Source organism: Bacillus rossius, chromosome 1 (assembly GCF_032445375.1).
Source record: "Bacillus rossius redtenbacheri isolate Brsri chromosome 1, Brsri_v3, whole genome shotgun sequence".
Lineage (NCBI taxonomy): Eukaryota > Metazoa > Arthropoda > Insecta > Phasmatodea > Bacillidae > Bacillus > Bacillus rossius.
In genome coordinates, this window is record NC_086330.1 from 10004377 (window position 1) to 10030131 (window position 25755).

Genomic DNA, 25755 nt, shown 5'->3' on the forward strand with positions numbered 1-25755 from the left:
AGACAGCAGCCAATGAGTGGGTGACATTTGACCAAGAGTACGTAGAACTATGGAGTTAATCCTGGAGGTTGTTGAACCCGCGAAATTTTCCAGTCCCTAGTAATGGTTGATTGTATAAAAAATTATTTCGGACGTAAGTTGCCGATAATATTTTAATGTTTTACACTAAATTAGAAAAAAAAATTAATAGCGCACATGGCACGGAAATTGATTTTTTTAAATTCTACCCCCCCCCCCCAACCCTTTTATATTTGCTGCTGGTCACTGAAATTTTCGGGGGGGGGGGGGCTACCTTTTGTCCGAGTGTCCACTTCTCCGAATAACCACTTGCCCGAGCTCCTTTTGTTCGAAAGACCACTTGTCCGAATGACCACTTGTCCGAGCTCCTTTTGTTCGAAGGACCACTTGTCCGAATGACCACTTGTCCAAGCTCCTTTTGTTCGAAGGACCACTTGTCCGAATGACCACTTGTCCGAGCTTCTTTTGTTCGAAGGACCACTTGTCCGAATGACCACTTGTCCGAGCTCCTTTTGTTCGAAGGACCACTTGTCCGAATGACCACTTGTCTGAACGGCCAACTCTCCGAGCATTGAGGGGCGGATGGTGTCTCCCACCCGCTCTACTTTGCTCCGCCCTGCCTCCTCCCCGAATGTTCCCGCTGACCGGCGGCCCCGCCGATGGAGGCGGGGGCGGGTGTCAGGGTGTGCTCGCTCGCGCGCGCATGCGCACCGCCGCGCCGGCCGGAGACAATCCAATCACAGCTCCGCGGGTATAACCGCGTTTCCATACTAACCAGCCAATCGGAGCGCGCTCTCACGCCACTGCGCTCCGAATTCACGAACCACCCGACACAGTATACAGCGTGTCCCTGTTGTAACATTCAGTAGTACCAACTGTAAGCGTTGTAGAGTGTTAACTCAAACAGTTTCAGATCAGCGCATGAGCGAATACAGCTTTGTTGTTTTTATCTTTTGAAAGAATTGCTCTTTCCCCAATTATTAGGGGCAGGTATTTTTCGCGAAAAGATCTGAACGCCTATTAGACTGCAAAAAAGGTATACCCGCAACTGTGGTTTCTTCCTTGTGATTGGCGGCCGTCTGCGAGAGAAGTCGTTGCCTTATTTGACCGAGCCATTCAGGACGCTTTTGCTTCCGTACAGAATTATTGTGATTGGTGTTGTAACAATCGACATGTAACTGAAAGAAAATCACCCAATAACGGAACACAGACAATGCTACAGTGTTTTAACTTTCAGCTAGTCTCGAAATCGTTTCGCGAAATCTGCATGCCCCTACCAATTAGTAGAGGGTGGAACGTGTAAACTTAAATTTGGCTACTGGATGAAGACCCCTCCCAATTGTAATTTATTTGCACGAGAGTGGTTGTACGTCCAAGTCCTTGATCGTTGGATTGGCCGTAATGGTCGAGACGACATAGCTCTTTTCCGCTGGCCTCCACGTTTACCTGACATTACGCCATGCGATTATTCTTTTCTTTGAGGCGTTATAAAATATCGTGACTACGTTCAGCCGCTATCTAATGATTGGCTAGAGTTGAGGCACGGAATTGAAGAGGCTATAGCTTCCATTACTTTGGAGTTTTAACCAAAGTGTGGGAAGAATTGGACTTTTAGGTTGGATGTGAGCCGTATAACTGAAGGTGCACGTATTGAACACTTGTGGGAGTAAAACTAGGTTAGTTTACCTTCAGTTTGATGTATGCTGATTTGTTGTAAATAGTCTAAAATATACTGTTATAATATACCATTTAAACTGGAATTTTCTTTTATGGACACCCAGTATTTGTGGAGTTTAGAAATGGTGCGTTAGACTTGATGCTTGTTGTGCCGTTTTGACAGAGAGCCCAAGTAGCCATCTTGAAGCACGGGCCATGCGGCATATTCATTGTTTAATTTTGTAGTCATTCACGGGAGAATTTTGTTGTAGGTACTTGTTACAGGGATAACATTTGGTAACTCAGTTGCCAACGATATCATTTTAAAATTGCATGGTACAGCTTTGTGCCATATGCTCTGACTAGCAGTTTTACAAATGATATCGTTGGCAACTGGGTTTCCAAGGATTCTCCTTGTAAAAAGTACAAATTTTTTACAGTGTATACATACTATTATTTGAGAGATTTATATGCAAACCTAAAATGATAGCTAGAGACCCGGATATTTCACGAATTCGTTTGGTGTCTGACTAAAATTCAAAGCCTTGTGTTTTCTCTACCAACGTTTGATTTCACATTGGCTATTCTTAGTGAGAACAATTTATTTCTTGTTACACTATTAAAAATGTTCACATTAAATTTACGAAAAAAGGCTGGTTACGAATTCTCTAGGGATATTCGACAATTTAAAAAAAAAATTGTCGTGGCGCAAAAATAAAAAAATTCAGGTAGGGTGAAAAGAAACAGTTTTCTCTGTGCACCAAGAACTAGAATTTCGACTCGTAAATACTCACCGAGAACTGGAGATAAATAAAAGATAGGTTCCGGGCGGAGAAATTTGATGAAGTTTTACTCGAGAGAGCAGGAATTTTTGAACACTTTTGATTACAAGTTGCGCGGTTTAATTTGTCGAAGTTGGCAGCAGCGGCGCCCGCCCGCCCGGGAGCTAGGAGCGGCGGGAAATTTAATTTCCGCCACGACAATGACTGCACAGTTTGTTTAACGCATTCGCGACGTCGGGAGTGTCAAATTGAATTACTCCCGCCCCTACCGGCACCCCTTCCCCTCGGAGCGTGGTGGGGGGGGGGGTGGGTTCCAATTAAAATTGACCCGCTGCCTCTTCCCGGCTCCACCCCCAACCACCAACCCTCGCAAACAACACTCACTCCACGACTCCGTATCCCCTCCGAGGGCCAGCCCCCCCCCCACCCCCCCCCCCTGGTAGCGACGCAAATTGAGAAACAACGAGAGAGAGATTATGTGGCGAATTCCCCACCCCCCCTCCACCTCTCCACCCCTCCACTTGAGCGACCGTGTGCGTCTGTGAGCCAATAGGCTCGTTCCAACTCTCGGCCAATGAGGGTCGGCCACACCTGGAAGAAAAAAAAATTATTGGTTGTCTGTAAAGTTGGTTTACGGACGATAGTTTAACGTGGCAACGTCATAACAAAACATTGATGAAATGATTGCATACTTTTATGAATAAAATTGAATCATTTTTATTTTAGTAATAACAGATTAAATACTTGAAATTATACTAGTAATCAGATTTTTAAAATGCAAGAATAATGAACCTTTATTGCCGAAATTGTTGTTGTAATAAGCAATGAAAACCACATTAACTTTACACTTCACTTTATAAACAGTCGAGTGGAACAGAGATACATGCGGCGCAAGCGTACAATGAGCGTAAAGGGACAGCGTAACGGAACAATGTGAGTAACGGGACACAACGTAATGGAAAAATGTGCTTAACGGGACAATTTTTTCGTGCGTGCAGCCGGAGTTCATCGATTTATTAGACGTTGTCACGTCAAAAATACAGAATTTTTTAAATGTGCTTTTTATGACACAAAAAAGGGGGAAAAAATATCCCTGAAATAAACTTACAGTGTATTTTGTTTATATAGGATGAAAGTTCGGCTGCATTTTCTTCAAGATGATTTCAGTTGAAAACGTAGTAGATACTAATTACGATTAGTAGAGACTGGTAATATTCGCGAGTTCAATGACCTCTAGGATAGACTCCACGATTACCTACATATCCGGGTCAAATGCCACATGCTGATTGGCGAATTACGTCTGAGACCCGTCAACGAGAACGCTTCCGATTCGATAATTCTTTGGTTGAAGGTTTTTCACTGGCTCAAAGACCTTAACATAAACTGTGAGCCAATCACAGAGGTAATATGAAGGTACAAGTGTTTGGATCCCAGCATAGCGCGAAACGAACTCGCGAATTTTTCCAGTCCCTACTTATTACTAGAGACCGGAAAAATTCGCGGATTAATTTCGTGATAGTCTGAAATCCAAACACGTGTACAATTCGCTGGTTTTGCTATTGGCTCGCAGTTTAACTTGAGTTCTTTGGGGCAGTGAGAGATTATCGACCAAACAATCATCGAATCACAAGCTACCTATTGGTGACGCCTCACAAGTTAGCACCCAATGAAAACACTTTTTTGCTTGAGAAATGCAGAGGATAATGGAGGCTATCCTGAAGGTTATTGAATCCACGAATTTTTCCGGTCTCTAATTATTACGTAGGTTGTTTGTTGTCGGTGTGTTTCGGAAGGCATGCAGGCATGGTGTGTGGTTGTTTCTCCTGCAGGAACATGGCGAGCGAGTCGCCGGAGCCGCCGGGCGACGCGGCCAGACGGTCTCCCGGGGACAGGCCCCCTCCCGGCGGGCAGCCCCAGCTGGCGGCGGTCCCCAACCAGGTGAGCTCGCCCCTCCCCCCTTGCCCGCCACGGTCGCTCTGGGTCGCGCCTTGTTTCAGGCGAGCTAGCAGTTGTACCGTGAACTAGCTTGCCACCAAACCCATGTATAGGGCCATGCATATTTCGCGAAAAAGATTTCGAGATTCATTGAAAGTTAAAACACTGTAGCACCGTCTGTGTTTCGTGATTGGGTGAGTTTCTTCCAGCTACTTGTCGATTGTTACTACAAATTATTTGAATTAAGTTTGCAAAAAACTGTAAATAATATTTGAAAATTTAAAAAAAAATGCAATTTATCATCAATGTTATCTTATGACTTTATCACGTAAAATTATCGTCCGTAAACCGACTTTACAGACAGCCCCCTTTTTTTTATTGGTGTTTTGTTAGTGTACCTGGAATAATTCTTTTGGATTCATATTGAGAGTAAAATAACTGAGTTATCGTTAATTAACGAAGATAGCAGGAAATTTCTCGATGATCCGTGTGTAATTTCTAGCAGTGCAGGTTGGAAGGCATGGTTTCAGGAGCACTCGGAGGTAACTGTGGAGTCAGCTCGAGGAGCAGCCGTGGTCATGGGTAGAGACCCGGAACTTTCGCAGATTCGTCTGGCTTCAGAGTAGAATTTAAGATAATAGGTGCGCTCAACCCATGTTCGCTTTCCCATTGGTTTGATTTCTTAGCGAGAGCATGTTTATCCTCGTTAATTGGCACTACCCGATTCGCTTACTTCTCTCCTAGCTGGGCGTCGTTGGCTCACGGTCATAGAGGGGCGTGTCCACGTAAATGCTGGCCAATCACGAACACAGTGCGAGAGTGCGAATGTTTGTGACTAAATGAATGCGTGATATTTCCGTGCAGTAGCGGATCCTGAGGGGGGGGGGGGGGGGTCAAGGGGCTCAAGTTCCATCCAAAAGCATCTGGGTCCACTATTGTTTTAGTGTTTGCCTTGATGAAGCCTAACCTCATCTGGGTCAAGCCCCTCCCAAACCGAGATCCTGGATCCGCCACTGTCACCGTGTGTGTGGTGAGGGGTGGTGTCGCTGTCGCCAGGTGGGCTCGGTGCTGCTGTACGGCGTGCCCATCGTGTCGCTGGTGATCGACGGCCAGGAGCGCCTGTGCCTGGCGCAGATCTCCAACACGCTGCTCAAGGAGTTCAGCTACAACGAGATCCACAACCGGCGCGTGGCGCTGGGCATCACGTGCGTGCAGTGCACCCCGGTGCAGCTGGAGATCCTGCGGCGCGCGGGAGCCATGCCAGTGTCTTCGCGGCGCTGCGGCATGATCACGCGGCGCGAGGCGGAGCGCCTCTGCAAGTCCTTCCTCGGCGACAACTCCCCGCCGCGCCTGCCCGACGACTTCGCCTTCGCCGTGCACCACGAGTGCGCCTGGGGCTGCCGCGGAGCCTTCCTGCCGGCGCGCTACAACTCCTCGCGCGCCAAGTGCATCCGCTGCGCCCACTGCGGCCTCTTCTTCTCGCCCAACAAGTTCATCTTCCACTCGCACCGCGCGTCGCCCGCCGCGCGCTACGTGCAGCCCGACGCCGCCAACTTCAACTCCTGGAGGCGGCACATGCGCCTCAGCGGGTCTCCCCCCGAGCAGGTGGTGCATGCCTGGGAGGACGTCAAGGCCATGTTCAACGGCGGCACGCGCAAGCGGCTGCTGGCCTCCTCGTCCTCATCCTCCGCCTCGCCGGCCAAGCTCGCCAAGCCCGCCCCCGGCTCGCCGCCGCCGGCCCTGCCGCCCCCGCCGCCCCCGCGCGTGCCGCCCTTCCCGGACCTGCTGGTGGACTACGTGTGGCAGCACGGCGTCAAGGCGCACCACCTGCCCTTCCCGCCCTGGCCCTGGCTGGGCAAGCGCGTCGCGGCGCCGCTGCTGCCGCCGCCGCTGCCGCCGCCGGCCGCCGACCTGGGGCGGCTGTACCCGTCCGCCTTCCGGCCCGTGCTGCCGGCGGCGAGCGTCCCGGCGCCGGACAGCGACGAGGAGACGGTGGACGTGGAGAGCACCGAGGACGACCCGCCGCCGCCGGCCCGCCCCGCCAGCCCCGGCGCGCAGGTCAGTCACCCCAGACCCCAGACCCGCCGCGTCCACTAACCATGGACACGATCGCCGCTTCAAGTCCTTCCTATTGGCCTGCAACACCAAGATCTGCGGTGTATCTTTGGATATATATACTGTATGGAAGTCGCGAGTGGATAGGATTTACTCTACGTTTTTCAGAAGCGTATGATGTGCAGCTTGGGAACTTCACCGCTGCAGTGCGCTGCCGTAACGCCCTGTATCGTCTTAGTTGTTATTTACACGTTAGAGCGCAGCTCTGTCGCCCGCTGTCATTCCCCGCACCCCCCACCCATCATTCACTGCAGCTCAAGGTCGTTCAGCGGGAGGGGGAAGGAGTGTTTGAAGAGTTCGACACTAGTCCGCCAGGGACCACCACAAGTCAATGCCCTAGAGATGGTGGCGATTGCGGCGGTGAATTAACCAACTACCTCAAAACCGTATTAGAAATTTTAACATGGGCTGGCGACTTCTATACAGTATATATATTCAAAGGATGAATAGAGACCGGTGCTTTTAATGACACAAAAAAGGAAAAAAAAATATATATATATACATCCCTGAAAGAAACTACAGTGTATTTTGTTTATATAGGATGAAAGTTCGGCTGCATTTTCATCAAGATGATTTCAGTTGAAAACGTAGTAGATACTAATTACGATTAGTAGCGCGATGTATCAAATCTTACATATTTTGGGTAGAAAATAGTTGAGTACCTACAAGTGAGGTTCTTCTTGAAACTCTTTAAACACTTTTTAGAGACTTATGCCTTAGAGGTACAGATATCTAAAGACTTGAAAAAATACTTAACCCCTGTTTTGGACCTGATTTTCGATAAGGAATTTTATTAAAGCACTGCCCATCTGGTTAGAATTCACTTAACAGTGAATATTATAATGTTTCTCCACAGTTTAGAAATTATACTTATGTGGTGTTACTAATATATTAACCTGAAACATTTTAAAACACACATTATAAAACTAAGTATATGTTTATATACCTACCTCTTTTTGTTCAAACGACTGAAATCAGTCTGCAAATACTTCCTACAAACAAAAATCTTATCCTTATTGAACTAATTCAACATTATTACATTATAATGTTATTAAACATAAAATAAAACTTTTCCACTCATGAGAAATTTATTCATGTCGCTGAGGTTTACAAGCGCGCGTTCTACTACTGCGCTAATGACACAATTAGGAATTGGAAAGACTATATATTATCAACAGTATAATGCAAGTTTTCTTACGTATTTTAAAACTTGGGATTACTTTTTACTATAAATATTTAAATTTACCAAATATATTCCAGAGTAGTTTCATTATCTTAATGTTTCTTTGGGCACGTTTGGTGTGCCCACTAATGTTTACGACAGTGACTATATGCGGATTAATGTTGCTACACGTGGGTTCACCATTTTTGTGCCACGTCTGTAAATCGAATTTCGTTCCGTTATCACGAAATTACTCCTATCAAATGCCGTATATCGAGAGCTATGATGTTTACACATCATTATTGGAAATATTTTATTACTATTAATATTTGTGATAGTATTTAAAAAAAAAATGATGTTGGGAACTGTACGACAAATTTACTTTAAGTTGTAATGCAGTTCACCACAAATACTCTCAACGGAAATTTGCAAACCAAGGCACTCATCATGGCACTAAGCTATAAATTAAAATTAAAAAAAAAAACATTTGGTGCGATGTAATAATTGTAAATGGAACTGAAATAATCTAATTGAATTTACAGATGTATGTAAATTTGTACATTTACACGAAAGCAACTGTATCGTTATAAAAATGTTCGCATGAATATGTACTGGGTTCAGATTGTTGCCCGGAAATTTATGCTTTGTGTTGTCCCAGTACCTACATCAGTTAAAAGTTATTTGCAAACCGTTCCCTTAATAGCTTTCCAGTATTACCTGCGCACATTAATAAGCGCAATAAAACAAAATAAACGTCTATTGTTTTATATTCGATAATCTTTTCCATAGTTAAAACAAATTACGCTTACCAAGAGTGAAACAATATTCAAGACATATTTGTCTGACTGCTTGTTAAATTTCTATTTTTGTTTACGAAGTCGTTTACCTAAGTACTTATGTAGTCAAGGAAAAAATATTAATTTATAATGTGTAGTATGGCTAATTATTGTTGAAGTAAGTAGTTTAACAAGAGTAAGTGTTATCGCAGGACCCTCAATGGGATCCGGCATTACGAAATTTAGAATTAATGTTTAAATACAAAATCAGCGGAAAAATAAAATATCTGCTAATAGAAACAAACAGCTTTGGTGATTATTTTCGTTAACTTTTTTTAAGTTTTAAGTTTTTTCCGTTAATCATTGTAAGTTTTTCCTTCGCATGGTGGGTAATTTTTCTTTTCTTGCCGAGTAAAAAAGCCTCTTTTTTTCCCCTTGGCCTGCATTTAGGGTGTCTACTTCCCATCATTAAAAGGAAAATTAAGTTTAAATTTTATTTCTGTACTAAATTTATTTCATTAGAGCCAATCAAAATGAACAAATTTCATATTTACTTTAATTAAGTTCATTTATATTTTGTATTTTCAGACTGTACAAGTTTTTTCACTAATATATTTGAATCAAATGCTAAAAATAAAAATTTTATTAACTGTAACATTGCAGAAGAACAAAGAAGACATTTCGTTATTTTATTGTGGAAATTAAATATGAATGTACACGTAAAATATATATTGGTTAATACATATGAAGCCCAATAGTTCTAATTACAATTTTTCAAACAAAGATAGCTTTTATTTTCTTCTCAATTTGTATGTTATTCTACACGTGAAAATATTTATTTTTTTCGTATGAGATTAATTTTATCCAATAAAATATATCTTTATTGAAATTATATAGGATTTATTTTACCATATACCTACTATTCAGAAAGAAATAATAATTAATCGAAATACACTGAAAAAAAAATTTTCTGTTCATCGGTGATATTTTGCCATTATTAAAAGGCTATAACTTCACTTAGCATCTTGTTTAATTTTACTGAATTATAAAAAGTTTGAAAAAAAAATTTAGTCATGATTAAAAATTTGCAGTTGAGTACAGGCTTGCGCTGTATGTTTATTGTAACCAATCAAACGTATATGTATCTCTCCACGTGTTTAATACTGCTGATGCGTAGGGACAGGAAATATTCGCGAGTTCAATGCCCTCTAGAATAGACTCCACGATTCCCTACATATTCGGGCAAATGCCACATGCGCATTGGCTAATTACTCCTGAGACCTGTCAACGAGAATGCTTCCGATTCGATACTTCTTTGGTTGAAGGTTTTTTTTTTTCACTGGCTCAAAGTCCTTAACATAAACTGTGAGCCAATCACAGAAGTAATATGAAGGTACAGCTGTTTGGATCCCAGCATAACGCGAAACGAGTCCGCGAATTTTTCCGGTCTCTACTAATGCGTAGAGACCTGTAAAATTCGCGGATTAATTTCGCGATAGGATAGAGTCCAAATACTTTTGACATTATATTGCTTCAGTGATTGGGCCACAGTTTATCTGAAGGACTCTGGGCCAATGAAAAATCTTTAACAGAATAATTAGCGAATCACGATCATTCAAGTCAACAGGTGTTACGAGCCGGTAACCAATCAGCACATGTAATTTGCACGAGTGCATAGAGGATCATGGAGTCTATCCTTTAGGGATTTGAAATCGCGAATTTTTCCGGTCTCTACTGATGCGATATTCGGTTCCCGATGACGATCTGACGCTGCGTAAAGGAAACTCTCACTTCCCGGCTGGATGCGTGGACAAAGAGAAGCATCACTCTCACTTCCCGGCTGGATGCGTGGACAAAGAGAAGCATCTGTCTCGCTCTTGGCAGAGGACTCGAGCCATCATGGATCCGCGCCGAGCGACTCGCGACTCACGGACAACAGGCGGGAAAGCTCGCTTCGCCGAAAGGAGACGTCGCGAAGGGAATGTTTCTGCTCCCGCAGAGCAACAACTTCGTCCGCGGCACAATGCCGCGTTTTGAAGAGGGATCATAATATTATTCTCTTTGTCGCTGATCCCCCCAGATCTTTGAAGAATCGACAGAACCTCCTTCCTTTTAGCTGTCCGCTCGTAATCTCTCCGAGGTCCGGGAGGATGTTGACTCCGGTTTCTTCCACTGCCTGGTTTTGTTCGGGCGGCAGATGAGCGATACTTCGGCGTTCGAACACATTTAAAACTCCTGAATAAAATTTTTCGGCCTCTTCAGGTACCTACATATCTTTTAATTAATTGCCGACGTCGGAATGCTTCTCTAGTATTGCCCTTCGCGTCTCGTTTGCGTAGCGTATTTTTTTCTACGAAAAAAAAGTTACCTCTTTTCCCCGAATCGCCGAGCAAGTCACCTTACTCTGAGTCTGTGAACTTGCCGCTAGAGCGAGTGTGATGAAACGCAACGAACCAGATCTCAGTGATTACATAGAACCAGCTGCGGCATCCTAGAATATCCTCGGGTCTTTCCAACAATGACCGCCAGAGCAGTGTATTAGTAGGGGCAGGCATTTTTCGCGAAAAAAATCTGAACATCTAATAAAATTGCAATATGGTATGCCCACTTTTGCTGTTTCTTTACTGTAATTGGCGATCGTCTGCATGATAAGTAGAGACCTAAAAAATTCGCGGATACATTTCGCGATAGGCTAGAGTCCAAATACTTTTGACATTATTTTGCTTCAGTGATTCGGTCACAGTTTACTAAAGGACTCTGAGCCAATGAAAAATCTTTAACAGAAGAATTAGCGAATCACGATCATCCCAGTCAACAAGTGTCACGAGTCGGTAACCAATCAACAGATTTAATTTGCACGAGTGCATAGAGGATCATGGAGTCTATCCTATAGGTATTTGAAATCGCGAATTTTTCCGGTCTCTAATGATAGGCCTTTGCCTTATTTGACCGATCCATTCACGAAGCCTTTCCTTCCGCGCTGAATTACTGTGATTGGTGTGTTGACTGGAGACGTGTAGCCTACCAGCAAGAAACTCGACCAATCCTAAACACAGGCGATGATACACTGTTTTAACTCTCAGCTAGTCCCGGACTCTTTTCACGAAAAATACACGTCCCCATGTAATATTGGTAGGGACCGGAAAAATTCGCGGGTTCAATGACCTGTAGGATGAACTCCATAGTTCTACGTACACTCGGTCAAATGTCACCCACTCATTGGCTGCTGTCTTGTGAGACGTCCCAACGTAGCAGCCTGTGATTATAAAGCTTTGGTCGGGCGTTTCTCATTGGCCCAGAGTCATCCAGATGAGTTGTGAGCCAATAGCAGAGGCAGCACTGAGGTATAACTATTTGTATTTTAGCCTATCGCGAAATGAATTTGCGAATTTTGCCGGTCCCTATGTATTATTCCTCCAAGCAGCTGCGTGACTCCTGGGACATCAAGAGTCATCAGCAGTCTCGTTGGTCATCCAGCGATCGCTGTCGAGCCTCCATCAGACTACGAGGAAGACGGGGCGGGAAAGTTGTGCGCTGTGACTCCATAGGTTGTTACGAAAACCGCTTCTCATACAAGTCGCCTGCCAACTCAGAAGTCTGACACCACCGTCCGACTGCTGAGTTTTTTTTTGGGGGGGGGGGGGGGGGAGGGAGGGGCCCACCACTCCTCGCGGCGCTCGACGGCCCTGGTCAGCTGTTCGCCGCGCTCCCGACTCTGCCAAGATGTGAACATCCCCACCCACAAGAGGTTTCAGAACTTCAAGACTGCTTGCATCCACAGCTGCCCGCAAGAGGACGCTTTGAGGAGCGACCAATCGAATAACCAGAAGCAGCCATTGTTGGAATCCTTCTCTCATTCCACTCACCATTGTTTTCTTCTCTCCAACATTAACAAGGAACAATTATTTTCGCCCGTCCGTCTCTCCACTGCTGTTCTTCATGATGAACTTCCTCCAATGCTGCTTTATCTCATTGTGAAAATATTCAGTCGATTTTATCTGACATGCACTCACAATTACAAAATTGTTCCTTACTTCCATTGCCGAGTTATATTTATCCTTCGTTGGCATACAACATGTATGTCGTCTTTAGCCTCCTTATTTCTCTCAAAATGATGGCTGATAGCCCCTACCACGACATTATCTACTGTACCTGAAACATCTATACACCTCCTTCTAGGACGGACAAGGAAGCGTCAGTACAATCAACACCCAGTACACCGTTACTTTCGCCCTTGAATTCCTCAACAGCTTTTGCCCAATGTATTTGTGCCACGCCCGCTCAAACCATCGCTCAGGGCCTACTTGCCTCGCAGTCTACGACGAAGTATTCTTCATTACACCAGTCGCAACAAACAGAGGCGGAGAGGGGGGTTCATGGCCTGTACCTCGGATGCAGCACCTCCATCTCCTGAGAAAGATCACCATCGATGTCATGATTCCGAGCACTGACACTCCCATCATCTCTCACGTTCGGCAGGGCACTCCAGTCAATCACGAAGTAATCATACTCTATCGCAATCGTCTGATATATTAGAGGCAATCGCAGATTACACCAGGAAGTAAATACAAGGAAACACAAGGGCCTTGAACCTCCTCACTGATGGTCAACATGACCACCGAGACAGTCATCACCACCATATGCTCCCGAACACTTTCGGTATCTTACCCATCCTCCTTACCACCTTCTTACCAACTACTCCATATTTCTCAAACAAAGGTGAATGTTAAAACGGAGAACAAGTAACATCTGTGTTTATGACTTCTGGTAATCATTGCAACCTGGTCACACCGATGCTTCTTCAAATTGATGCTACTCCCCACCAAATGGGCTCAGTATCCCTGAGCCAGATTTATCCCAGTGTCCCTATCAAGGCCAGATTTTAGTTGTAATTCTTCTTCACTCGAGATAATACAGAGGTCCATCCTATCCCAACCACGTTGAATAGTAGGCAGCTTCAAAAAGATGCTCTCTCCATCAAACCATGGGTTACTACCAACAACAATTTCTGTGATCTTAACATGATCAAAACATAACCTGCCTCTCCAGAAGCCAACTACGCCCAGTCGTCTGCCACTTTTTACAATGACATCATCTGAACTGGCTTAATGTTTTGCTGCCAACATTCCAGAAATCACGCCCCTGTCCTCACCCCTGAGGTGCTTCAATCGCACCAACCGTTGGATGCCACAGAGGGTCGAGTGGGTAAAAGACAGGAAGTAGACTGGAGAGAACATGATGATGACTGGACTATCGATCATGCAGTTAGGTATCTATCAGCCTTTTTTAACCTTCCAAACTGCATCGCCAGCGCGAAAACAGACTACATGGCCCGTTGGGAGTGCAACAAACTCACGTGACGGTTACTAATGACGAACCAACCCATGTTTCAGCTCCCACAAACACATCTTCCTTAAAGACAATAATCCCAGTGCCAAGCCTACCTTAACCAACAATCCTACATCTACTCCATTCGCCAATAAACCAAAACGGTCTCTGCTAATCATGTGCAAAGGTAATCTGCCACTTACCCCTCTACCTCTTAGACATAGCGACTCTCAAATATGAATTTAAAGGGAAATTTGTGGTAACAAATTACCCCAAATCTACAAAATTTCAAATGAATTCTAGAGAGGTCCATTATAGAATGGCAGTAGTGTTGCGAGCATGGGGCATATTTTTCCATACCTGGAGGTTCCCCGAAGACTCAATAACCAAGTAACTGCAAAGTGTCATTGGTGTTAAGCTAAGGTTGCATATTGAGACACCCATCGAGGATATCTCCGATGCCCTCAATGCCAATGGCTTCAAACATTCCAAGGTAATTCGTATGGAAAGCAGAGGGGATTTTCCTCATCCTTTTCCTCTGTTCCTCATAGTTTTGGAAGGCACATAGTAACTGTCAGAGGTTCTTCAACTTAACCACCCTGGATGAGTGGTGGAGGGCTTATTAGCCAGTGCTATATGTGTCAGGTTTAGGACACTCCTCCCATACATGTAATGAGAAGACAATGTGATGAAAATCACATGTCAAAAGAGTGTCCACAGCCTAAATCTGAAAAAACTCACTGTGGTTTATCGGGCGAATTTCTCAGAATACCCATACCGCTAGCAATGAAAGTTAGATAAGCAATAACGTCAATAGACAAAGATAACAGTGAAAGGGACAGCAACAACACCGCACAAAATCCTTCCTGCAACATTATCCCAGAGAGACGCCGATCGTTCCTTCTTCAATGTGGTCGAGGGAAAGGATGGCCAGTCGGAGACGAAGACCGATCTAATACTCCTATTGTAGATTTTCTACAGGGCATTATTTCTATTGTTCGGCTATTGGATTTCTACTCATGGCTCCTAAGGCTTAAACAAACTATCCATCTGTTACAATCGAGTTCGGAGAAGTGAATAACGCTCGTTGGAAAAAAATCCAAATGAAACGTAAGGATACATGCTGGGGAACATTAAGTAGATACTCAGACAAGGCCTTAATCTGAGTTTTAAAACATCTTGAAAAACACAAGGATACAACACTCAAAAAAACGCAAGAAAGCTATGGAAGTTTGTAAAACTAGCAGGATGCAGATGTTATCAACCATTCAACTTGAAAGTTTAAAACTGTAGAATACAATTTTTCATCGGTTTTCTTTTCATACTTTATGTTTTTTTTAATAAATAGAATTAAAAAGCATCATTTGCTTTAACTTTTTGATAGTTCATGAAATGAAAACATGAATAGAGTATTAAAAAGAAACCTGTAGCTTTATAAACACATAACGTAAGCTTTGTTAAAAGTTTTTTTGATGATTATATTTTAAATCTGAAGGCGAAGAACGCCAGGGCGAATAGCAAGAAGTTGGAATACGGCGAACGGTTGCGTTGCGTTATTTTTTTTTCCGTGTCTTTTGTAATTCATAAAGAGATGTTCGAAAGCTGTCGTTATTTAACTTTTCTGCGTCCTGCGCTTCCTCGCGCTCTGGGAGTCCCTTCTGGCGATCGACGGCATAAAGGTCGCGCACGGGAGGGACACACCCCCCCCCCCCCCCCCACGGTTGTTTTGGTCGGTCGCGGGCTAAGCCGCGAATAACGACGCCAGCGCTGTCCGACAATGGCGCCCCGACGCAGCCAGACGTCTTCCTTCGGCCCCTCCCCCGATCCTCCCTCCCCGTGGACAGGTGCGGAGCTCGTTAAAAATTCAAACATCGGCTCGCAGCGAGGCGACAGGATTACCGCACGCCGATCGACCCGGCCTCGTCCAGAGCTGCTGCAGGGGTCGGAGGTCACGCGGGCCAGATTAGGGCCCCGGAGGGGGGGGGGGGAGACCACTGACCGCTGCGAGGGATAGTCCAGAGATGCGCCACGGGCATGTCCTGGAGATTACGGATGGTGGAGATATAGTCGGAAAAGAAGTCCAGTTTATCGAAACCTGGGGTGTCTTATCATTAGAGACCGGAAAAATTCGCGATAGGCTAAAATACAAATAGTTATACCTCAGTGCTGCCTCTGCTATTGGCTCACAACACACCTGGATGGCTCCGAGCCAATGAAAAACACCCAACCAAAGCTTTATCGAATCACAGGCTGCTACGTTGGGACGTCTCACAAGACAGCAGCCAATGAGTGGGTGACATTTGTCCGAGTGTACGTAGAACTATGGAGTTCATCCTACAGGTCATTGAACCCGCGAATTTTTCCGGTCCCTACTTTTTACGTATTGTCATGTAAAGAACGAAGTGCTGTGCATACTCCTTAGGAAGTATGCTTTGCACTTGCTGACCTCTGGACACAGGAATTGCATTCTTCCCGTTTATCATTACAAAATGAGGATTTCAGAAAATTAACTTACCAACTTTTTCTCATGATACTTCCCACGAATCCATGATACTACAACCAGTAATCCATTTTTTTAAACTTAAAGATTAAGTTCATGGGAAATTTACCAAATTTTCATTGGAAAAATTCATCACGCAATTTATAAAAACCTACATGGGTTGTACATCACCAGAATTGGTTTTTCTGCATCCACATTAAAAAATTATGTTTGAAGAAACAGACTTAAAAATATATTTCCCATTATTCGCGACTCACGATTTCAGAGAAAGTTTGACAGACGGCCCCCATCGTTGCACCCTTGAGCCCGGAAATCTGGTTTATGCCAGAGAACCTTCCGCCGAGAGTTGTGCTCGGACTTGCTACGACTTATCTCCCTGGATGTCGTCTGTATGCGCGCACTCTGTTGGTGTCTGCGTGAAGAGCTGGAAACATATAAACATCAGCGATGTTTAGAGACCTGAACAATTCGCGGATTCATTTCGTGAAATGCTACAATTCAAATAGTTATACCTTAGTGCTGCTTCTACCACTGGTTCACTGTTAATCTGGAGTAATGAGGGCCAATTAGAGACCCTCACTCATAGAAGTGTCGAATCACACGCTACCCAGTCGAGACGACTCACAATTCAACAGCCAATGAACAGTTGACATTTGCCCTAGTGTTTCTAGAGGATAGTAGAGTCTATCCTGGAGGTCATTGAACCCACGAATTTTTCCAGTCTCTAGTGATATTATTTTTTATATAACCGGGTTACATAGTAAGCATCTTCCCGTCTTTTACGCGTACAGTCATTGGTATGGCTTCTCAAGACATAGACACTCTGTATAGGCCTAGTCATGTTCGTGAGAGGTTCTAAGAATACCACGAGGAAATCCGTAGTGTATCATTTTATGTTGAAAACATTCTTCAATCAGCAATGATATTTAAAAAAATAATAATAATTTCGAATTCCTTAACTCCAAACACACGACAGTTTGAACGACATCTACAACGGGACCAGAGACATATCACACGCCATAGCTCCTGATAAATAGAGACCGGAAAAATTCGCGAATTCATTTCTCGATAGGCGAAAATACAAATAGTTATACCTCAGTGCTGCCTCTGCTGTTGGCTCACAACTCACCTGGAGGACTCTGGGCCAATGAGAAACACCCAACCAAAGTTTTATCGAATCACAGGCTGCTACGTTGGGACGTCTCACAAGACAGCAGCCAATGAGTGGGTGACATTTTACCGAGTGTATGTGGAACTATGGAGTTCATCCTGGAGGTCATTACACCCGCGAATTTTTCCAGTCCCTACTGATAAACAAGGACCACGCGAACCTATAGTTATTTTATTTCTCAAAGTCATCTGCCAGTAAACAAGGATATTTAGACCCGAGAGTCTAGCCTAACACCAATGACACTTTGCCGTTACTTGGGTTTTGGTTGAGAGAGGGAGAGTGTGTCTACGTTCGCCGTTCACCAATCACTAAGGCGATCCACTTATAGCAACAGCCCTGTGGGTGAACTTTGTAGTCATCCTCGTTGGTAAAAGGTCATATTAGTGAATCCAGCGTAGAGCCTTCTAGGAGTTAAATCCCCTCCCTGGGAAATCACTTTATGGACAAAACTGAAAAAAAAGATGTTTTGTTATTTATTACGACCATAGTCACACTAGAGTTCCGCTAATTATGTACCTGCAAATTTTAAGTTATCTATTCGGTGGCAGACTGCAATCCAAACTATTGTCATTTGTAATAATCTTTGCACATTGGTAGAAACCTGTAAAATTCGCGATTTCCAATCCTTAAAGGATAGACTCCATGATCCTCTATGCACTCGTGCAAATTACATTTGCTGATTGGTTACCGACTCGTAACACCTGTTGACTGGAATGATCGTGATTCGCTAATTCTTCTGTTAAAGATTTCTCATTGGCCCAGAGTCCTTCAGATAAACTGTGGCCCAATCACTGAAGCAAAATAATGTCAAAAGTATTTGGACTCTATCCTATCGCGAAATGAATCCGCGAATTTTACAGGTCTCTACACATTGGTTATTGGGTTATTTGTAGAGACCGGAAAAATTCGCGGATTCGTTTCGCGTTATGCTAGGATCCAAACAGCTGTACCTTCATATTACTTCTGTGATTGGCTCACAGTTTATGTTGAGGACATTGATCCAGTGAAAAACCCTTCAACCAAAGAAGTATCGAATCGGAAGCATTCTCGTTGACAAGTCTCGGAAGTAATTAGCCAATGAGCAGGTGGCATTTGCCCTAATATGTAGGGAATCGCGGAGTCAATCCTAGAGGGCATTTAACTCGCGAATATTTCCAGTCCCTAGTTATAACGTGTTATGACGTGATAACGTGATAACGTCATAAGAAAACATTGATGAAAAATTGCATAAGTACTTAGATAGACTATTAATGTTCAAATATTATTTACAGTTTTTGCAAATTTAATTTAAATAATTTGTTTAAACATAATCACGAACAATTCGTTAAAATGTCCGCCTTAACCTGTTTGATATTATAGAAGATTTTCTCGCACGGTGGTTGGCCGGTTCTTGCACGCTCGGCTCAGGCGGAACGTGATAATTTTTTCGTGCGTGCAGCCGGCGTTCATCGATTTATAAGACGTTATCACGTCAAAAAGATTTGAAAAAAGAATACTTTAAACCCGATTTTAAACAACAAATTTTTTTTGACCTGATGACGTCTAATAAATCGATGAACGCCGGCTGCACGCACGATAAAGTGTCCCGTTACGCTCATTGTTCCGTTACGCTATGTCCCGTTACGCTCATTGTACGCTTGCGCCGCACCGACAGAATTGAAAATTTAAAACTTTGTTTATAAATGTGTAATATGAAATAATTTCTACGTAAAATGTACGTAAGAAAATGAATCTGATTACTAGCATAATTTCAAGTATTTATTTTTATTATTAAAAAAAGTAGCATCTGGCGGCGAGTGCAGTAATAATAGGTTATGTTAGATATTTTATTACAGTTTATTTATATGAATACTTGTTCATTATAATTATATTTAAACTTTATAGCTAAACGCCAGTTTTTAAAATTAATTACAAGTCATCTCCACGTGAACTGTTTCGTCGACTGTTTATAAAGTGAAGTGAAAAGTTAATGTGGTTTCATTGCTTATTACAACAACAATTTCGGCAATAAAGGTTATATATTCTTACATTTTATAAATATGATTACTAGTATAATGTCAAGTATTTATTCTTTCATTATTAAAATAAAAAATTCAATTTTATTCATAAAAGTATGCAATCGTTTCGTCAATGTTTTGTTTTGACGTAGTCACGTTAAACTATCGTCCGTAAACCAACTTTACAGAAACAAATTTTTTTTATTAAAATACTGCTCACCTTCGGATTTTGTGGTTACAGATTTCTGTTCCACGTAACTTCCGTTCACGAAGTTGCTCCTACCGAATGCCGCACACCGGGTTCTAGGATCGCGAACTTGAAAGAAGTGTGGGCGAGTCGTGGGTCTTGATGAGCGCCGGAGTAGGATCTCCGCGGGCATGCGTCACGTGGTTTGCGCGCGGCAGAGGGGAGGCGAGAAGGCTTTATCGCTCCCAGGCGAGCTGTCGAGCCAGCAGCCGTCCGTCTACCCCCTGCCCTACGTCGCACCCGCGTGAGAACGAAGTTGAAAGTTAATTCGCGGGGATGCGAGACCTCGTTAAGGGCAACTTGTCTCCATGCCCCCGGGCCAGTGACGGCTGCGGGCCTTCGCGCAAGGTCACGTCCGGCCGTTAAAGGTGTAATTGAGTCGCGACCGAGAGTATTGGAAGGGCCTAGACATCAGCCCTCCGCAGACACGGCATTTCCACTTCGGAGCTCTGGTCCAGAGGCAGCGGCCGTGTGTTCTGAACATCAAGACACGTTAGAAGTATAGGGACTGGAAAAATTCGCTGGGTCAATGACCTCCAGGATGTACTCCATAGTTCTGCGTACACTCGGACAAATGTCACCCACTCATTGGCTGCTGTATTGTGAGACGTCCCAACTTAGCAGCCTGTATGATTCGATACAGCTATGGTTGGGTGTTTCTCATTGGCCCAGAGACATCCAGCTGAGTTGTGAGCCAATAGCAGAGGCAGCACTGAGGTATAACTATTTGTATTTTAGCCTATCGAGAAATGAATTCGCGAATTTTTCCGGTCTCTAGTTAGAAGTCATCACATGAATCTACTGCATCTCTCCAGTATTTGTTTGAAGTAAGGACGGATCCAGATTCACGGTCAGGGGAGGAAAAAATTACATTCTCTAATAGAATTTGAGTACACATATTACCAATGAAAAATTTCGTTTATTTTATTTGTAGTTTAAAAAAAACTCCTATTATAACTTATATTGCACTGCAGTTAAATAATACTTTAGCAAGTTTTGTAAACTATGATAAGGACTTTGCAGGTTATGCCCCCCACCTCCCTCTCTCTGTATCCGCATTTAGCTTAGGAAATTGTTAAATGCATTTGTTTCATACTTATTGGTGTGGACATTTCTACAACTATATTTCTGAACATTTCTACGTACGTGAATACAACTCATAAATAGAGACCGGAAAAATTCGCGAGTTCATTACGCGATAGGCTAAAATACATATAGTTATACCTCAGTGCTGCCTCTGCTATTGGCTCACAACTCACCTGGATGACTCTGAGCCAATGAGAAACACCCAACCAAAACTGTATCGAATCACAGGTTGCTACGTTGGGACGTCTCACAAGACAGCAACCAATGAGTGGGTGACATTTGACAGAGTGTACGTAGAAACTATGGAGTTCATCCTACAGGTTATTGAACCCGCGAATTCTTCCGGCCCTTACTCATAAATCGGGATGCCGGTTTGAAAAGTCTTGTGTAACGAAAAATAAGGTAAACGTTGAGATGTTTTAAAATACAAGCCTCACCTAGTGTGTTCGAGTTGTGCATGTAGATGGGTAGGGTGAGGGTTTACGCATGCGCCATTATTAGAGACCGGAAAAATTCGCGGGTTCAATGAACATCAGGATAGACTCCAATATCCTCTACACACTCGGGCAAATGCCAACTATACATTGGCTCTTGACTTGTGAGTCGTCTCTACTGGGTAACCTGTGATTCGACACTTCTATGAGTGAGGGTCTCTAATTGGCCCTCAGTCCTCCAGATTAACAGTGAACCAATGGCAGAAGCAGCACTAAGGTATAATTATTTCAATTTTAGCATAACACGAAATGAACCCGCGAATTTTTGAGGTCTCTAGCCATTATAAAATGTGCGTATAGTTACAGGTCATTACGAATCATGGACGAAAATCTGTTTTGAAATCACCCCCCTATCCCGGGGGGGGGGGTGGGGTGGGGGTTTATCTTTCCCCGTGATCTATGCAAGTTTCTCTCGAACGTTCAATTCCGGGTGGTTTATCTAATTGTACAGCAGATAATAAACTCAGGCGTTAAAAATTTATTTTGTGGACGAATCTGTGAACTATTTAAACAACGTTCTAATGATTTATTAAAGTTTACGATATAACTACTGCGAGACCAAAATTACGAATAACAGTGACGATTAGAAGAAAAAATCAATCTCGTGAGGATTCCTAAAGACGCACCCGCCTGTGCCGAACTGCCCAGGAATCTACAGGAGAAGAAGAAATCCAAGATGGCGGACGTCCCCGGCCTAGTTTTGAACTTCCCATCTACACGAACTATTCACGTCACATACTTGTACCCGTGTGCCGGCATCGCCTACAACAAATTTATTCACAGCGCAGGGGAGAAAATATTAATATAACTTTTAAATGAAAAAAATATATATATATATTTAGTAGTCAGTTTCCCTGCCAGATATTTTTTGGGACAAATTAAAAAAAAAAAAACTGTGTGGGCCAACACGATGTTCTAAGCGAGAAAAGTGGCGGACGTTACTCTAGAAGTCGGTGGGATATCTCCGGTCATTTTCGCCTCTCTGTGCTTCTCCCGTCAGCCATCACAGACAACTACTAGTTCTCGGTTCAATCAAAGACTACTTTTGTCGACACCACACATATTCGGCGGGGGAAAGACTGGCGGTCCCAGACAGGGCTGACGGTCCCAGACAGGGCTGGCGGTCCCAGACAGGGCTGGCGGTCCCAGACAGGTCTGGCGGTCCCAGACAGGGCTGGCGGTCCCAGACAGGGCTGGCGGTCCCAGACAGGGCTGGCGGTCCCAGACAGGGCTAGCGGTCCCAGACAGGGCTTTCGGTCCCAGACAGGGCTGGCGGTCCCAGACAGGGCTGGCGGTCCTAGACAGGTCTGGCGGTCCCAGACAGGGCTGGCGGTCCCAGACAGGGCTGTCGGTCCCAGACAGGGCTGGCGGTCCCAGACAGGGCTGGCTGTCCCAGACAGGGCTGGCGGTCCCAGACAGGGCTGACGGTCCCAGACAGGGCTGGCGGTCCCAGACAGGGCTGGCGGTCCCAGACAGGGCTGGCGGTCTAGCGGTCCCAAACTGGGTTGGTGGTCGCAGACAGGGCTGGCGGTCCCAGACAGGGCTGGCGGTCCTAGACAGGTTTGGCGGTCCCAGACAGGGCTGGCGGTCCCAGACAGGGCTGTCGGTCCCAGACAGGGCTGGCGGTCCCAGACAGGGCTTTCGGTCCCAGACAGGGCTGGCGGTCCCAGACAGGGCTGGCGGTCCCAGACAGGGCTGGCGGTCCCAGACAGGTCTGGCGGTCCCAGACAGGGCTGGCGGTCCCAGACAGGGCTGACGGTCCCAGAGAGGGCTGACGGTCCCAGACAGGGCTGGCGGTCCCAGACAGGGCTAGCGGTCCCAGACAGGGCTGTCGGTCCCAGACAGGGCTGGCGGTCCCAGACAGAGCTGGCGGTCCCAGACAGGGCTTGCGGTCCCAAACAGGGCTGGCGGTCCTAGACAGGGCTGGCGGTCCCAGACAGGGTTGACGGTACCAAACAGGGCTGGCGGTCCCAGACAGGGCTGGCGGTCCCAGACAGGGCTGGCGGTCCCAGACAGGGCTGGCGGTCCCAGACAGGGCTGGCGGTCTAGCGGTCCCAAACTGGGTTGGTGGTCGCAGACAGTGCTGGCAGTCCCAGACAGGGCTGGCGGTCCCAGACAGGGCTGGCGGTCCCAGACAGGGCTGGCTGTCCCAGACAGGGCTGGCGGTCCCAGACAGGGCTGACGGTCCCAAACAGGGCTGGCGGTCCTAGACAGGGCTGGCGGTCCCAAACAGGGCTGGCGGTCCCAGACAGGGCTGGCGGTCCCAGACAGGGCTGGCGGTCCCAGACAGGGCTGGCGGTCCCAGACAGGGCTGGCGGTCAAAGACAGGGCTGGCGATCCCAGACAGGGCTGGCGGTCTAGCGGTCCCAAACTGGGTTGGTGATCCCAGACAGTGCTGGCGGTCCCAGACAGGGCTGGCGGTCCCAGACAGGGCTGGCGGTCCAAGACAGGGCTAGCGGTCCCAGACAGGGCTGGCGGTCCCAGACAGGGTGGCGGTCCCAGACAGGGCTGGCGGTCCCAGACAGGGCTGTCGGTCCCAGACAGGGCTGGCGGTCCCAGACAGAGCTGGCGGTCCCAGACAGGGCTTGCGGTCCCAGACAGGGCTGGCGGTCCCAGACAGGGCTGGCGGTCCCAGGCAGGGCTGGCGGTCCCAGACAGGGCTGGCGGTCCTAGACAGGGCTGTCGGTCCCAGACAGGGCTGGCGGTCCCAGACAGGGCTTTCGGTCCCAGACAGGGCTGGCGGTCCCAGACAGGGCTGGCGGTCCCAGACAGGGCTGGCGGTCCCAGACAGGTCTGGCGGTCCCAGACAGGGCTGGCGGTCCCAGACAGGGCTGACGGTCCCAGACAGGGCTAGCGGTCCCAGACAGGGCTGTCGGTCCCAGACAGGGCTGGCGGTCCCAGACAGAGCTGGCGGTCCCAGACAGGGCTTGCGGTCCCAGACAGGGCTGGCGGTCCCAGACAGGGCTGGCGGTCCCAGACAGGGCTGGCGGTTCCAGACAGGGCTGGCGGTCCCAGACAGGGTTGACGGTACCAAACAGGGCTGGCGGTCCCAGACAGGGCTGGCGGTCCCAGACAGGGCTGGCGGTCCCAGACAGGGCTGGCGGTCCCAGACAGGGCTGGCGGTCTAGCGGTCCCAAACTGGGTTGGTGGTCCCAGACAGTGCTGGCGGTCCCAGACAGGGCTGGCGGTCCCAGACAGGGCTGGCGGTCCCAGACAGGGCTGACTGTCCCAGACAGGGCTGGCGGTCCCAGACAGGGCTGACGGTCCCAAACAGGGCTGGCGGTCCTAGACAGGGCTGGCGGTCCCAAACAGGGCTGGCGGTCCCAGACAGGGCTGGCGGTCCCAGACAGGGCTGGCGGTCCCAGACAGGGCTGGCGGTCCCAGACAGGGCTGGCGGTCAAAGACAGGGCTGGCGATCCCAGACAGGGCTGGCGGTCTAGCGGTCCCAAACTGGGTTGGTGATCCCAGACAGTGCTGGCGGTCCCAGACAGGGCTGGCGGTCCCAGACAGGGCTGGCGGTCCAAGACAGGGCTAGCGGTCCCAGACAGGGCTGGCGGTCCCAGACAGGGTGGCGGTCCCAGACAGGGCTGGCGGTCCCAGACAGGGCTGTCGGTCCCAGACAGGGCTGGCGGTCCCAGACAGAGCTGGCGGTCCCAGACAGGGCTTGCGGTCCCAGACAGGGCTGGCGGTCCCAGACAGGGCTGGCGGTCCCAGACAGGGCTGGCGGTTCCAGACAGGGCTGGCGGTCCCAGACAGGGTTGACGGTACCAAACAGGGCTGGCGGTCCCAGACAGGGCTGGCGGTCCCAGACAGGGCTGGCGGTCCCAGACAGGGCTGGCGGTCCCAGACAGGGCTGGCGGTCTAGCGGTCCCAAACTGGGTTGGTGGTCCCAGACAGTGCTGGCGGTCCCAGACAGGGCTGGCGGTCCCAGACAGGGCTGGCGGTCCCAGACAGGGCTGGCGGTCCCAGACAGGGCTGGCTGTCCCAGACAGGGCTGGCGGTCCCAGACAGGGCTGACGGTCCCAAACAGGGCTGGCGGTCCTAGACAGGGCTGGCGGTCCCAAACAGGGCTGGCGGTCCCAGACAGGGCTGGCGGTCCCAGACAGGGCTGGCGGTCCCAGACAGGGCTGGCGGTCCCAGACAGGGCTGGCGGTCAAAGACAGGGCTGGCGATCCCAGACAGGGCTGGCGGTCTAGCGGTCCCAAACTGGGTTGGTGATCCCAGACAGTGCTGGCGGTCCCAGACAGGGCTGGCGGTCCCAGACAGGGCTGGCGGTCCAAGACAGGGCTGGCGGTCCCAGACAGGGTGGCGGTCCCAGACAGGGCTGGCGGTCCCAGACAGGGCTGGCGGTCCCAGACAGGGCTGGCGATCCCAGACAGGGCTGGCGGTCTAGCGGTCCCAAACTGGGTTGGTGATCCCAGACAGTGCTGGCGGTCCCAGACAGGGCTGGCGGTCCCAGACAGGGCTGGCGGTCCAAGACAGGGCTAG

General features: G+C 47.1%; 1 protein-coding gene across 1 annotated transcript in view; it reads left to right on the forward strand.

Moving 5' to 3' along the window:
* Positions 1–19935, forward strand: part of LOC134528627 (SKI family transcriptional corepressor 2) — a 56312-nt gene extending 36377 nt beyond the window's left edge. Inside the window, exons 2-4 of the mRNA XM_063362379.1 lie at positions 4286–4394; positions 5448–6449; positions 19846–19935. Of these exons, the coding sequence (XP_063218449.1) occupies positions 4286–4394; positions 5448–6449; positions 19846–19935 (1201 nt within the window). The remainder of the gene's footprint in view (positions 1–4285; positions 4395–5447; positions 6450–19845) is intronic.
* Positions 19936–25755: the final 5820 nt, after the last annotated feature.